The sequence below is a fragment of the Diospyros lotus genome, chromosome 1 (genome assembly GCF_014633365.1).
Source record: "Diospyros lotus cultivar Yz01 chromosome 1, ASM1463336v1, whole genome shotgun sequence".
NCBI classification, from domain to species: Eukaryota; Viridiplantae; Streptophyta; class Magnoliopsida; order Ericales; family Ebenaceae; genus Diospyros; species Diospyros lotus.
In genome coordinates, this window is record NC_068338.1 from 38833113 (window position 1) to 38849184 (window position 16072).

Genomic DNA, 16072 nt, shown 5'->3' on the forward strand with positions numbered 1-16072 from the left:
TTCATTCACATAGCAAATTATCCCTCTGTACATTATTATTCTGCACTGAAATCCCAGAGACTGCCACCTTCTGGGACTGAAAAAATTGGATACAAAAAACAATTCCAGCACCGGTATATCCCACTCCCCTTAAAATATCATTTACAATTGAACAGGCTTGAGTTGAGTAGCTTGGATTCTCAATGCTGGTCTATACAACCTCGCTAAAACAAAAATCACATCTGTAGCCATGAATATAAATGAGAATTGAACTAGGAGAAGATATCACACTGCCAAATTACTGAACCATGTAACCCTGGTGGATAAAATTAAATCATCCAATGCCATGCCAGATGATGGCAAGGAGGTGGCTGATTTTAGTTGATAGGCAAACTATAATCTGCAGATTCTTCATCAGAGACCAGCTATACATGCTTTTCCTATCAGCTACAAGTTTATGATGCAGGTTAGTCTTCAACTTTAACCGTCTTCTGCAAAAACTTTGAAGACGAAATCGCGGAAACGTCTGGAGTATTGCTTTGGATCAACAGCAGATATTGAAGTTGGGTCATATTGGATTGACTTGTATGCGTGCTCAAGCTTCTTGCTAATGTCGTAATCCTGTAGTATATCTATTATACCAAAGAAAAGGATGACATCGTATAACTCTCCTGTTGGTTCTCCAATTAACTGAACCTCGCCATTTTCACCGATGCTTCTCACTGTCTGCTCAGCCCGTGCTGGCATGCTTTCGCCTAATCTGAGGGACGCCAACCTGAAAGGTATCGATCTATTTTTGTAAACAATGAGAAGTGCAGGGTATAGTTGATGCAAAGCCCGAAACAAAAACAGAGAGTAAACTTGATTACTCAGTCAATTTTCAAATTCAATATCAATAATCAAAGTCTACCTAATAATGCATCACAAAAGGAGATTTATATAGACTAGAGATCCTAGTTAGTTAGGAAATATATCAAAGATCAAATCCTATCTAACTAGCATCCTAAATCTTGGAAATATAATCTTTCCAAAACTAATTAGGAAAGAAATAAACAAAAATATTCTAAGACAGATAACAAAAAATATTAATAATATCTTCTAATATATTTCCTATTGTCCTCCATCAATAGTCTTTCGGCTATGGCACGAAAAAATAAACTACTACAAACCATGAACAACTTTTCAAAAAAAATTCATTTTCTTTTTGGAAAGATACCATGAACTTGGTAACTATTAGTAAATTGTTTTGTACTTGCAGGGGTAAATCTGAAAAGTAGAGGAAGAATCCAAAATCAAATCTGACTTGGGGGAAAAGAGAACGCATGTTAAGTGGGAGGAAGCAAATGTGTTGTCATAGAAGAAATTCTTGATTAACTTAGAGAAATCATCACTGATTTAGAACAATCTAGAGCATCCATGATAATATAATGTAAGAATGCATAATTGAGTAGTCTCCGAACAAATTGCAGATATTTCAAAACTTAACATAATTATTGTTATCACCATCATTTCCGTCATCACAACATTCACAAGTTTATGCTCACCGGTCAGGGTCACAGAGAAACTGATCCATTTCTGCTTTTGAAGCTGCTTCATCATTAGCAGGGTCTCTGCTACCTGGAGAAGATGAAATTGTTCTTGAGCGATCAGCAACTATATGAAAATGTGAAGAGAACAAGTTGATAGATAAGAGTTGAACCAGCAGGAGTGTGGACTCCAGAAGTACGACCCTCTTCATTGAGGTCTTCTCTAGTATATGGAGTAATTCCTCTAAAGTGTATACCAACCAAAAGACTGTAGTCCATGATTCTCTCCTGTTCAAGCAAGTCACAGTCCCTGTCCACTTGCCTGCATTAAGTACAAAACGGAAACTTATAACTTTTGCATGAAGAGCTGAGTACAAAGACAATATGAACATTTATCTAAAAGCATCCTCCTTTTATAATTGATTTTAGAATTGTATTTTCAGGATGAAGGAGCACACCATGCACCATTTGTAGTAGTACACTTGTTGTCCATCTGACCATCCTATACTTCATCGTACTGTCTCATAAATGCTTTCCATAAAAGACTTATCCCTCTATAACTTTAAGATTTTTCCTCAGCCTGTGAATTGATTGACAAACATAAAACTCATTGTTGCCAATCAACTTAATGTTTTCTTCTTGGAAAGAATCAATGAAAAAGCTCTCTCCCTCCCCCACCTCCCAATTCTTGATCTCTTAAAACAGTATCCACTTAAATTAAAATCTCAAAGCTCTTGAATGTTTGGAACCACATTTTTGGGATTTTCAGAGAATTAAACTCTGTGGCCCCTATGGTACTTAGTCAAGCGTCTTTGGGGAGAATATGCTTGTTTGGGAGGTCTTTCTAACAGTGGGTTGGATATAAAACCTTTTTGGTGTTCTGAGGCATCAGTTTGTTCATATTTTAGTTATGTTATTATTTATAGTCTGGCTTTTCTTGTGTTTGGGGTGTTCAAAAAGCCTATCAATGCATCAATGTGGAGGACTCTACTCATCCCCTTCCTATTAATGCATGAAAACTGTCTGTGTGTGGGTTTTGGGTAAAGGTCCTTAGTGGTTTTCACGCGCCCCCTCACATGTGGTCAAGTTTCAGTGCATAACTAGACCAAAAACATGCAATAATTTAAATATTAGGTTAGTAGTGAGGTTTGAACTCAGGAGTCAAAGACCTTTACCTAATTTGATATTATGTTGAATTGTTAATTAGAATCTCATTTAAAAACTTAAGCCGTTAGAGAGGGGGTTAATTTTATCTTTAATATTATCATTTTTGCTCTCAAAAAAAAAAAAAAATTAAAGGTTTACCTGCAAAATTCTTGGAACCAATCTTCCTGCAGTCGGAAAAGAAAATTGAGATCAAGGTCCTTAAGGGTTGTCGTTGCATCAATTTCATCCTCAGCTTTATCAGTTGTACGGCCAAGGGAAGAACCTTTTAAGTCAAAACGTCGATGAATAGGGTACTCAGTACAGAACAGATTTCCCATTATAACAAATCGCACCTGAGATGTCAATGCCAATATGTTTAAGTACAGCTTTTGACTTCATGGAAATTCACAAATCACAATTCAGAATTTCAGTGAGAGGGCAAATTACTTTCAATTTACCTTCCTCTGGGTAGACCCTGTCAATTTCACACAATGAAGGCCAAAATATTTGGTGATAAGAGTATTCTCAAAAGATCGGACATGATTATAGTAAGCTGGAAGCATCCTAATTAAAACCTGCAGTGGTTTTGATCAGTTAGGACTAGAGCACAAAAGGCATCACTTGTAAGTCAGATTTATGAAAGAACTGCTAAGATATGCTGCAGAAAAAAGAACACTAGATTGCCAATTCAGTAACTCAGATGACGGTCAGAAGAAAAAGAACTCACTTTAGCTTCTGCCTTCCTCATTGTCTTTATCATGTACTTGTCATCATTGGTTAAGTAAAAGAAGCTTCCGCTTTTTCCAGGGGATGAGAGCTCGCGAAGGGCATCATTACCGCAGATGGACAACATGTAATCAGCTGGGTCCACCTTGAACAATTTTCTCAGAGACCTGACAATATATGTTACTGGTTTCAATTAAATTTGTAGCCACATTATGCTCTAAAATTGAAGCCAATGTAGAAGCACACAATTAGGGAGATAAACCAAAAAAGAAAAAAAAAAATCTCATCATGATAAAAGAACTTCACTCATTGACACTTGAGATTATAGAATTTGCCAACAAGCAAATACCAATCTCCTTGAACTCCAAAGACCACTTTCTGCTTCATTTATCTTCTTGGCCTTGGTGGGATGGAAGGAGCACGGGGAGGTGCAGATATGCAACTATATATATAAAGATTTGAGGCTTGTGATGTTGCTATATTATTGGCAGGACTAGTTAATCCACAGTAATATATATTTTTTTGCACAGACCTGAAAACCAATGGACAGTAATCCTTCCATCTGAATTCACAAGACTGGTGAGGTGGAGTATTTTTTGATCCTTCAGGTGGAAATTTGGTCCATACTTTCTCCTTAGGATCAAAAGCTGAAGGCTTCAAATCAAGAGATGTAGCTGGAGCTGGTCTTCCAACAGAATGTCTGTGCATTGGCACCACATATGTGTGTTAAAAAATCTGACTTGTATTCGTAAATGGAGATATGACAATACCAAGTGAGGCATGATACTTTTTGAACTAAGTCATGGCCTTCTGAAAAACTTAGAAAAGGATAACACCTCCACAGTTCAACATTATAAAGATTTTGTTACTGTTCAAGTTGAGCAAGCAGCGAGAGAAAGAGAGAGAGGGATAGGGAATGCAAAAAAAAAAAAAAAAAAAAGAGGAATTCTTCATATTTATTTAATTGTCCATAAATGCTGCAATCGTTTTCTGGTGCTATGAGTCACATAACATAAACAAATCTGAGAGCCAAAGACCAAACACCAAACACATTGTTTTCTCTTCTAAAATCAATTCCTGCAAGTTACAAATTATAAATTTTCACTTTTGCACCATTAGTTTCACAAGTATCAACAGAACTAAGTGCATTCCTTTTATTTCTGACACTTCATATCCGCCACTACCAACAAATCTACCACATTTATCCTATGTATGACTCGAAGCCCTGTATTTCTCAATGTATTTCGTTTGCAGGATCCTTTCCAGAAAGAGAGGGCCAGAGGCAATTTCCATAAGCTGAAATGGGGGAACAGAAATATATGCATATGGCTGACCTACAGTTGGGATTGTTGAAAGGGAAAATACATAAATACATATATATGAAATGTCTAGAAAACTTAAGTGGGGGCTAACAATTTGCTTCAAGAAAGCATTACATTCATCTTTGTTTGACTGAATATAACAACGACAGGTTTTGGCAAATATTTTGTTTGTTCTACTTAAAAGGAGAAATCAACCTGCTGATTTTACCAAATAAGAGCAACAATCAATGAAGCTGCTTTATGTCAGATAACTAAAGAAAGAGTGATCTTTTCAAGGAGTAGTTATTTCATAAGGAACTCTGTTTAGGAAGTCATATCCATGCAACATAAGCAGCAATAATGATCAACAGCTTGCTTAAAAAAGAACGATGGGTCGAGTACCTTATTCCAAGTTGCAGATTGAGCATGAGGTCATAATTTTTATGTCCCCTAGATATTGTCACCCCTTGTCTCCTCGGTTGCTGAATTCTGATCTGATGTGGTTTGGTTCCCCCGGACAAATCCACATCATCAAGTTGGAGGCTTCCCATGCCTTCTTCAGCCTCTTTCCCTGCCTCTAAACATCCATCAACAGGATCAGCGCCACCATCAGCATCCGATTCCAAACTGTTTGCCCCACCATTGCTCAGCCTCCCATCCACAGAAGTCCTCCCCTTTGTTTCACCTCCTTTTGGAGGTCTACACGCGGGCTGCTTCTGCACCGACTCGCCTTCAACATCACCCGGATTAAGCATCTTCTCGGAAGGGAACACAGAGATCTTCTCACCAGGACAGATCTTACAATCACTCAAATCCTCCAAAAACACCTGCTGGGGATCCCAATCATTCTGCTCAACCTGTGATCCTGCCGGGTAATAAGTCCCCGTCTGCTCTTTGGCATCCTTACTCCACATCCCCACATAGAAACTCCCATCACCCCATCTGAATGTCCCATTCCCCTTAGGAAACCCATCCTCCCAAAACCCATCATACCTATTCCCGTTAGCCCAAATCATGGTTCCATTTCCATTCATGATCCCATTCCTCCATTGCCCGATATAATGGTTCCCATTGCTCCAATGGTACCTTCCCTTTCCATCCGGCAACCCCTTCTGCCACTCCCCTTCATAGTAATCCCCATTGAAAAACATCTTAGTCCCCTTCCCCTCCTTCAAATTCATTGCCCAAGAGCCTCTGTAAGTGGCCCCTTCTGCCCCAGTATAAGTCCCCTGGCCATCCATATAGCCATTCTTGAATTCCCCCTCATAGGTGGCGCCAGAGGGCCAGCTGAATCTGCCCTTGCCATTGGTCTTGCCGTTGAACCATTCACCAAAGTACATACAGCCGTCTGTCCACAAGTACTTTCCCTGACCGTGGGGGAGGTTATCAACCCACTGGCCCATGTACATGTCGCCGTTGGGCAGGACCTTCACAGCCAGGTCATCGTCGGCGTCGCCCTCGTCGCCTTCGTCGGCGGGGGCAACCGACATTGTTGCGCATATGCTGTTGGATCTTTTCTTCCGGACTCTGGCGTACTCCCAGGCCTTCACAATGCTCGCCAAATCCTTGTTCATTCTCTCTTCCAACAACGGCTCCAACTTCCTCTTTCATTCCTAACCCATCCCTGAAAATCCGATCTTTTTCAAATGGGTGGGGAAGTTCTGCGTGTTGTTTTCAAATGGGTGTACGAGATTGTCGAAAAAAAGAGGGAGTTGTTAGGATGATTGTAACGCAAAAGGGCGGAAAGGAACCAAGAGGTGGCCTTTTCATTGATTTCGGTGTTCTGTGTTTTCTGTTTTGTGTTTTTCTTTTCTTTTTCTTTCTGATTGTGTGGGAGCCATTAGCCAAAGCTGCCGATTTTCGCTCCTAAAGTTCTTGACAGACCAAGTAGTTGCAAGGATGACAAACAATGGTGTTCCGTCCGGTTACGTGTTTGCCATTTCAACCCAACCCTTTACCTGAATGCTTCTAATTTTAGCATTCAATGTTGTTGGATTTCGTTTTATTTTCTTCTCATCCATGAGAAATCACAATTGACTGAAGGGCCAATTTTTTAATTTTAACAAAGTTATGACCTGAAATTTTAAAAATGACAAATACTCTTTTATTATTTAAAAATTATAGTTCCGATTTATTGTTCACATCAGATAATAATTATGTTGCCTGACACAGACTAGTAAAAAAGTATTGGGTCCACACCCCCTGATTGCCCACGTTGGATAATTGATAGATTGTCTGACACAAATAACAAATTAATTTTCTTAAAAATTAAGTAAAAAAGTTATTTCACCCATATAACTTTAACTATCTTTCTCACTCTTATTTTCATACGTGCTTTTGTTAACTCTCTCGCTCTTATTTTGTTAAGCAACAAAACCAAGCTTCACCAATCTCTCCAAACAATATTAGATAATTCCACCCCACCTATTGCTAAAAAAAATTGATCACTTTCTTATCAATCTTTCTCGTCAACAATAAAAGTATATCTTTATCTCAATTTGAATAACGAGAAAATTCTTTTTAACAATAGAGTTAATCTCATCTCACACAACTTCTCACTATCTCTTAACATCTTTTTTTTTTTTGATAATCCAAGTATCGGTACTTGCACTCCCTTAATGCTGGGCCTATGACCCCCCAAGAACCACAGGCAGGTAAATTCGAGTCTGATTTCAGTCAGCAGAATCAGTATTGGCTCTAACGACATATAATTAAGTAAAAATTACATCACTTATTCCCAAACTGCTCCTCCCATCACTTGAACCTATGACATCCTTACCATCATTTTCCTCCTCCATCATTGAGCTACCCCGTGGGGGTATCTTAACATTTTTTTTTCTCTATCTTTGTTTCTCCCAAAAGCCCCACAACAATCAAGTCTCGTGCAACCCTATTGTTGATAGGTTTCTTCCATTTTACTCATCAACCCTCCCCTTCCCCTCTCTCCCCTTTCGCTTTTTCCATAAGAACTAATAAGGGGTTCCTTCTAAAGGTACCAGACCAACAATGGGTTCTACTCGGAGAAACCAAATCTCTTTGTTCAATTGATAAGGCGGTCTACCACCACCTATAATTCTTTATTTTTATATATATAATTTTTTATAGAGAATAAGACAAGTGAGAAAATGCACTTTTGGTATTTAAAAAAATTAATAAATATTTTAACTAACATGAGAGAAAGTGATACGTAATTAATAATCTCAAGGAAATTCTGTGTCATTTTTCAAATGTGAAGGGAGGTATGTGATTTTTTTTGTCAAAACTCAAAAATGCTTGATATAATTAACCCTTTACTTTAACTGTTAATTTAGCTCAAATTTGAAAGTTGTTCAAGTTAACAAACATTCTTGTTTTGATTTTTTATCAAGAGTATAAACTAATATGATGGTGTCCAAATTAATTTGTTAGGACATCTCATCTCTTTTATTATTATTTTTCATTTAATAAGAGATTAACTATTTTGTTTTTACTAAAAATCGATTTCACATTTCTCTCATGTTACAAGTGTATCAATTATTGTTTGATAGTTGGATTAGTAAGGCAAGAGAAAAAGAAAATAGTACAAGATTGTGCAATAGTCTAGAAAATTTGGTACAAGATAAGTTTGATAATTTTACTTAATTTTGAGACTAGAACGATGGTAGACCAAAAGTTAAAAATTTTATAAAATAGAATTGCTAGCATCAACTAAAAATATATATAATTTTAAAGAGGGTGCTGTTGGAACCAAATAAAATGAGAATCCAAAGAAAACGTTGGGATAAAATGTTACAATTAGATGGGTATAAGTTTAAATTTTCTAATATGGAAGTTTTGCATAAAAAATGGGCACAACTCTCGCCTGCGGGGGTTGGACCGCAGCAGCTTCCGTCATATTGGTGCTTGCACGTCGTGAAATGGTACCGCCACGGGCATTTGCATATTGCATTCCATGCAGATGTAGGCACAACCCAAGGAAGTAGGCACCTCCTCCACCCTCAAGGAAACAAAGAGCCTCGAGCTCTAGACCCTCTTTTAATTTATATTTTGAGAGGCATGAGACCATAAAACCTTGAAAAATAAAACGTCTAAATTCGAAGGTCAAAGGAAGTAAGCATAATTAAAATAAGATCCTCCTGTTGTCCCGCATGAAGACAGACTGAGACTACCACTATGAAATGGAAGAAATTCCTGGCTAACATATAATAAGCGGCAACAAGGACTGAGCCGGGGGAAGCTTATTTCAGAGCATACAACACACCAGAAGTAAGAACAATACAAGTTCGGTGAGTTCATGCATGCATTTCCATGGTGAAAGAACAAAATGGCTCATCCTTTGTGCTGGAGTCGCAAGGTGAAGGCCTTTAAAGATAGCAGAATTGCTTTCACAAGCTCCTTGGCCTCCTCGTCGATCAAGTTACCTTCGTTGTCAAACTTCATAGGAGGTTGGAAGGCATTCAGGAAAAACTCTGGCTTGTTTATGAAATGTAGATCGATGTACACACCAATTTGGCGGAGATGGTACTGTGATCTCCCCCCTCCAAACCCTCCTCCAGCGCTTATAATAGCTGCAGCCTTATCACCCCAAACATTTGGCGGTCGAGATCCCCAGTCAATGGCATTCTTCAAAGGTCCTAGTACAAAGCGGTCAAGGGGAGAAAGTTGATCAGTGGCCAAAAATATAAAATGAAAGTGAAAGTTCGGTTTAAACTGAATAAACGGTAAAGGTTCATTTTATTATTTTTTTTTACTGACAATGTACCCAATTCACAATTCACTATGCAGGAAATAAGAAGATTCGTTTTTCTTTTATGAAGGCTAGGAGTATCAAAAATAGAAAGGAGGCATTCTGCACTGGTGGGGGGAACTTTGACAAGTTACAACATTCTTGATTGAGATGCAAGCTACTCATGTGCAGTTTTGCCTGCAAGAACTACAAGCTTTAAGTGGACATTCTTTAATTTTAATGTAACCTTAGACCTGGAAAAAGCATTCTAACCCAACAAATTGACAAGAAGCAAAGATGGAACACAAATGACAAGCCACGTCAGGGAAATTGTCATGCCAAAACCCCAAACTTGATTTTGTAAACATACATTGTTAGAAATATAATACTATATAAATAAAACTAACAGAATATAACATAAAACTGAACAGTAGTAGTGGGGAATATAATACAGCATAAAAGAAAAGAAAAGCACAGCAGAATATGAAATTGAACCGAAATAGTGCACGGATAGAGAACCGAGGCCTGTGTGATACACAGTGCCCTTAAAATAAATTTGCCTCCTCACTGGGAGTGCTTGAGGTTGGTTGGGTGTCTATCTCCCAGGGTACAACAGTATACGAGCTATGAAGTTAGCACAAATACTTCAGAGCCTTACAGCGAACAAGAACAATGGCCGAACACTATCAAAATATCAGAACGTTTTGGAGAATGCGGATTTCGTGAATTGAGAGCTGTGTTTTGCAAAGAAACCGAGGGTTTCTATTTATAGGAGAATCGTTAGTAAATGGCACTGAATGGCATTGGATGTTACAACATTCACAAGGCTTGGCTGTTACAAGGATTAAAACCAATTAAATCAGGTTGTTACTGCCCATTAAACCAGCCTTTATTGGCATTTAGGGCACTTTAAAAGTCCTATAACAGCCGTGCACTTAACGCTGCAATCTGTAGCAGCCTCCCTCTTCAATTTCCTAACAGTTAACAATTACAGGCTCTGTGAATTCCAGGATAAAAATAAAAGGGAAATAGCAAAACGTAGCTCAGCCCGGGTGCTCATTTTGGCGCTGCATTCGTGTGCTTGCACACAAGTTCGGTTCACCGGGCCTGGGATTTCCTCCCCCCGGCAAGCGCACAAGAGAGAGCCTCTTGTCTAACAAGCTCACTCTTAATAAAATGTGTAAACCCATATAAACATCAAGAGGCTATGTTGTTTTTTCCATGTGAGACAAGAATATTCCCTTAATATTTTCCCAACTCAATAGATATACTTTTGAGTATCCACTTCTCATTCACCCATTTATCTTTGGGCATATAAATATACCAAATCGATTTCCTCATTATGGAGAATATGAATCCACTTTGACCCGATTAAAATATTTAACGGGTTCACTTAAAATTTAGCCTTAATGTAACATGCCACAATACTAATTTGTGCCAATTTTCCAACATACATTTGGGCCCATCAGAACAGGAAATTCCACCGTCCAAATAGAATCTAGTACTACTACTTATCTTCTAGCCATTACACCTGGGTTAGGGCATTGCTATGCAGGCATGGTTGACTCTGAGGCCAGCACATATTCGTAAAATGTCCCAACTTGACGGCATGCATGCAACATAAAACATATAAGGGAATTGAAAGATGCGATTTCGCCCCTGCTTCAGAGATAATCCAGGTCATGGTGCCATTCATAATCATGTCTTTACTCCATCGGAAGATACAGCCATTTTTGAGTTTAAATTCCTTTATTTCACTGTTTTGAAATCTAAAATTGTGAAAGTAAAAATAATTGTTCCTATTTCTTTTCCAACGGTAACAATTATTGGGACTGGTACGACCAAGCTTTTATTTATAAATCTGAGATATATGAGATAATTTTCTGAAAATAGTAATTTTAGAATCAGTTCATTAAAAGCATTTTTCTGATTCTGTCTAGTTTTGAAGAACAGATACTATTTTTTTTTAAAAAGTGACCTTCATCTTGCAATATCATATTCATCATTATCGACAGGCTGAAGAAAAATGGTACAATAGCTTATTCCCATCTCAAGGACACGTGTATTTTGTGGAACTTCACCTTTTCAATGCTGACAGATAAAAAGGACCTGGGACTGAAGATACCCTAACTTTTGTCTCTTCCATTCCATCTGTCATTTTTGCCAGATTCAAAATAAATGGGCCGGACCAGCATGAAACATATACAAATATACGTATAACAGTAGATATTTATGTGTGGCAGTGTGTGACACTGGTTGGTTTACAACAAACGTTCCAGGAAATCCAAAATAAATGGGGAAGCGTTTGACGTGAAATTCAACTGGAATTTTTGAAAACCAAACGTTTAAGATACATTAGAATAAGAAGCTTTCAGAAAAAAATCATGGGGAAAATGTAATGGACAATCTAGAAATTATTTGGACTTGATGTATTCATTTTCTGTACTATTTTAGCTCATTAAGTTCAATTAGATATCTGCTATAATTTATTTATTTAACTAGTTGTATAATCTGATCAGTCAGTGCAAGGAAGAAGAAGAAGAAGTTCAAGCAGAAATTTAGTACCAGTGACAGAGTAATTGTACTCGGGCGAAGCGAAGAGATAAGCGTCAGCTTGCTGAATCTTGCGCCGGAAAGCTTCAACCGGCGGAGGAAAGCCGCCGTTTATCTCGAGGTCGGTGTTCAGCATCGGAAGCGGAGCTATATCCACGTATTCGATCTCCATTCCCTCCACCGACTCTTTGCATATCTTCGTCGCTGTACCAAATCCAATTCGCCTCGACTCAATCCAGTTGAATCGAAAGATTAGAAAGAAAAACATTTACAAATGGTGGATACAGAACAAAACATTACCAGTTCGGAGAAGGCCTCGATTGAAAGAGCCCTGGCGGAGAGAGCCGCATAGACTTGCTATTTTTAAGGTCGGCGGCACCGCTCGGCCTGCTACTGCTACTACGCCGCCAACCATCTCTCTCTCTCCCGTCTCGAACCTCGGCAATGGGTTGCGGCCGAGGTGACCACTGTGAATTGACAAGTTCACAGACGACTTTAGGGGCGGAGTGGATTCAATTTTCCAATTTTATTTCTTTTTATTATATAATTTATATTTTAAGATTATCGTCGTTACCGATCCTCCGTCGGACTCTCAATTTCAACAAAATAATTAAATTAAAAGTGGAAGCTTATATCTTTGTGATTTCCCTTTATTTACACCTTTTTTTTAATTTTTGTAATTTATCTTCTTCCTTAATTTTTGTAATTTATCTTCTATTCTCCCACGGCTCATATTCTTTTGTTTTTTTAGATTTTTTATTATTTTTACAACAAAATGTAAAAATTATAGTGTAAAATTAAGTGCATATCAAATAATATACTTTTTTGTTTATAATTTCTTAACAAAATTCAAATTTTGAGCGAGGCTGAACATTAATGGCATTGGCAGCGACAATTAAAACTACTCCCTTTTGTCCAAAGAGTCATTTAAAATTAAATACATTAATGAGACAAAAACATTATCTAAATTTCAAGAGAAATGGTAGTACTAGCAGCCATAATATTTCAGAGAAATCATGTTAGATGTATATTACTTTTGTATATTTTGAACTACATAAGGAGATATTATGAACAAAATATCTCTTGTCTCATATACACCTCACGTGTCTCTATGCACTTCACGAGGGATTTTTTTGTTATTGGTATATCTTTATGTAGTTCAAGGTGTACACAAAAGTATACCAATAATATTTTTATCCCAAAAATGTCCCGACATCCTGCATGACAGACACGAAAGTGAAACTTTTTTCAACATATATAAAACACAAGAAAATAAATTAATTATCAAAAATCGTGAAATCGAGAGCAAAGGTTTCGTAAAGGACATCCAAAAAAAAAAAATTAATACACAGAAGGACAACACTTGCCAGCTTTTAGGAAAACACATACTTAATAAAAAGCAAATAAAATAGTGAAGTTGCAAACTGCTCATCTTATGGGTTGGACATTTTTCAATCTCTTATTTACAGTTATGCAGTCTGTTATAATCGAACTGACCTGATCAAAAATTATAAATCGAAATATGTAGTAATTGAACTGACCGATTAATCTTAACAAATCGAACTAATCGAAATTGAACTAATCGAAATCTAAAGCACGATAACCATATTGGAACACAGAATAAGTAAGAGACCGAATATTAGTTTGACCTTACTGTTGTTGCTGGCTACCTAACCGACCGATGATTCCGATCATCGGGATCGATCATCGGATTCCCCAAATCACGGTGACCCACATACCTAAAAATCAAAAGCATCTAATTGTTGAATTTTTGTAGATCTAGGTTTCAATATAAAATAAAAGTAGCCAAAAAACTTACCGAAAGGGCCATCGACGTCGTCTTCGTCTCCGACCTTCGTCTTCATCTTCACCATCGGCGAAGGATGGTGAAAGAAAAGAGAAGGGACTCCTAGTGAGGCGATGGATAGAGAACACCATCAGAAGGGATGACGACACCATTATAATAGATCGGCACAGTGGCATCGTCAGAAGGGATGGAGATTCAAGAGAAAACAAACATGAGAGGCTCAGAGACATCGCAGATTTACAATGAGATGTCGCGCAGGGAGAATAAGGCAAGGGATGGAGAACATGAGAAGGCTATCGGGATGGAGAACAGAACCCGCATCGCGAGGGGTGCCACCCTTTGCCAGAATGAGAGTAGGGTGTTGCGCTCTGTAGAAACCGCGCAAGGTGTTGTCCTGTCTCTGCTAGAACCAACATGGGGTGCTGTGCTCGCGGGGAGGGTTGTTCGGATGGAGGTTCGATTCAGATATTTCAAGTAAAAATCGACCCGAACACTGAAAATCGAATCTTCTAAAAAAATTAACCGAATCCAAATTTTGAAAAAAAAAAATAATAACATGACCGAACCGACCGAATTTGTCAGTTCAGTTCGATTACTTTAATCAAAGTTGTGCTCACCCGTACTCTTATTGGCCTCCTCTATAGTTAAGTTGCCATCCCTATCAAACTTGGGAGGTTTTTCTCTGTCATAGGGGTTGAGGAAAAACTCCCATTTATTAATGAACTGAAGGTGGAAGTTATAATATCCTAGTATTTTGAGAATAATAATAATTAATTTTTTTGTATTTAAAATATTTTTTGATATCCATTAGAGATTATAATTGATAAAATTAATGGATTTAGAGTTAATGGGCTGATGTGAAAAAGAAAAGTCTAAGTAAATGAGCTTAGAGTTAGTGGGTTAAGTTGAAAAAAAAGAAAAGATTAAGTAAATGGGTTTAGAATTAGTAGGTTAAGAAAGTGAGTTTAAAATCAATGAACTAAATAAAAGAATAATCTATTCAAAATAAGATTTAGTAAAAAATAATTAAGGTGACAAAATAATTAAAGATAGTGGGTGAAATAATTGAGAAATTTGGGAGACAAAGTAGGGTGTGAACAAATAATTAAATATTATGGGTAAGATTTAGTACAAAATAATTAAGAAATGTAACAAAATAATTAAAGATAATGGGTGAAATAATTGAGAAATGTGGGAGACAAAGTAGGATGTGGACAAATAATAAAAAATAATTGGTGAAATAATTGAGAAATGTGGGAGATAAAGTAAGGTGTGGACAAATAATTAAGGATTATAAGAGAGATTTAGTGAAAAATAATTAAGAAATATCACAAAATAATTAAAAATAAGAGTTGAAATAATTGAGAAATGTGGGAGACAAAATAGGGTGTGAACAAATAATCAAAAATAATGGGTGAAATAATAGAGAAATGTGGGAGACAAAGTAGGGTGTGGACAAATAATTAAAGATTATGGGAGAGATTTAGTGAAAAATAATTAAGAAATGTGACAAAATAATTTAAGATAGTGGGTCACTACAATTATGCTAAACTTAATTCAACCTTCTATAAATAGGTAAAACTTGAAAGGTTTGAGAACTCAAATTAGAAAGAGAAATGTTGTAAGAAATAAGATTTGAGAGTGAGAGATAGATTTGAAAAAGAGAAATAAATAAAATAGGAAAAACAAAATATAGAGAAAAATACAAAAAATTCTTAGAAAAATTCTATAGGCTGGGTTTAGTAGTTCGTGTGAAAATTTGTGGCAGAAAACGTCATTGGATACGCAAATCGAGACTTTGTCGTAGTGTAGAAGAATACCAAATTTCTCCACGAGAAGGTAAGGCTACGTTCTTTTTGTTTTTCAATTTTCAGTTTTGAGTTTTGAATTCATTTTCAGTTTTCTGTTTTGATAATCTATTTTTAGAAAATTGAAAACGCGTTTTCTTTGTCATTTTGAAAAACTATTTTTCAAAACAAAAAATTAGAAAACGCGTTTTTTTTGAAATTTTGAAAATATTTTTTTAATGATATTTTATTCAATAAATTTGATTATTAAGTAAATTATAAATATTTAATGTTAATATATTATTAAAAAAATATATACATTTTAAAGTTAATGAATTTTGTAATATTTTTTTCCATTACAATAATAAAATATAAATAAATAAATAGATGTATTTTGAGTTTAGAGTTTGTTTTGAATGAAAACACTCAAAACAACTTTTTGTTGTTTTGAGTTTTCTTTACAATTTTTTTTTTGTTTTCAAAAATACATTTTTAAAAACAGTAAAGAGAACGCATTTTCATTATTTTAGAAAACTGAAAAC

General features: G+C 36.6%; 2 protein-coding genes across 2 annotated transcripts; both read right to left on the bottom strand.

Moving 5' to 3' along the window:
* On the bottom strand, positions 1 to 6623 carry LOC127797871 (phosphatidylinositol 4-phosphate 5-kinase 6-like). Its single transcript, XM_052331058.1, has 8 exons — positions 5081 to 6623; positions 3910 to 4077; positions 3379 to 3544; positions 3110 to 3226; positions 2811 to 3004; positions 1679 to 1827; positions 1524 to 1596; positions 1 to 754 (listed from the first exon to the last, which is right to left on the bottom strand). Exons 1-8 carry the CDS (start codon positions 6250 to 6252, stop codon positions 460 to 462), a joined length of 2334 nt encoding a protein of 777 aa, XP_052187018.1. The 5' UTR covers positions 6253 to 6623; the 3' UTR covers positions 1 to 459.
* Positions 6624 to 8729: 2106 nt separating this feature from the next.
* LOC127796641 (NAD(P)H:quinone oxidoreductase) lies at positions 8730 to 12437 on the bottom strand. The gene is made up of 3 exons (XM_052328897.1): positions 12237 to 12437; positions 11949 to 12140; positions 8730 to 9291 (listed from the first exon to the last, which is right to left on the bottom strand). Exons 1-3 carry the CDS (start codon positions 12349 to 12351, stop codon positions 8987 to 8989), a joined length of 612 nt encoding a protein of 203 aa, XP_052184857.1. The 5' UTR covers positions 12352 to 12437; the 3' UTR covers positions 8730 to 8986.
* Between the last annotated feature and the right edge of the window lie 3635 nt (positions 12438 to 16072).

Bases quoted from the DNA above. Each gene is read 5' to 3' on its own strand.
- LOC127797871 (XM_052331058.1), bottom strand. From the start codon at position 6,252: ATGAACAAGGATTTGGCGAGCATTGTGAAGGCCTGGGAGTACGCCAGA. The intron at 4,078-5,080 runs GTACTCGACCCA...GCCAATGCACAG, and splicing joins AATCTGCAACTTGGAATAAG to ACATTCTGTTGGAAGACCAG. The intron at 1,597-1,678 runs GTTCAACTCTTA...CATCTTCTCCAG, and splicing joins TGGAGTCCACACTCCTGCTG to GTAGCAGAGACCCTGCTAAT.
- LOC127796641 (XM_052328897.1), bottom strand. From the start codon at position 12,351: ATGGTTGGCGGCGTAGTAGCAGTAGCAGGCCGAGCGGTGCCGCCGACC. The intron at 12,141-12,236 runs GTAATGTTTTGT...GATTTGGTACAG, and splicing joins TCGAGGCCTTCTCCGAACTG to CGACGAAGATATGCAAAGAG. The intron at 9,292-11,948 runs GTACTAAATTTC...GCTTTGTACTAG, and splicing joins GTACAATTACTCTGTCACTG to GACCTTTGAAGAATGCCATT.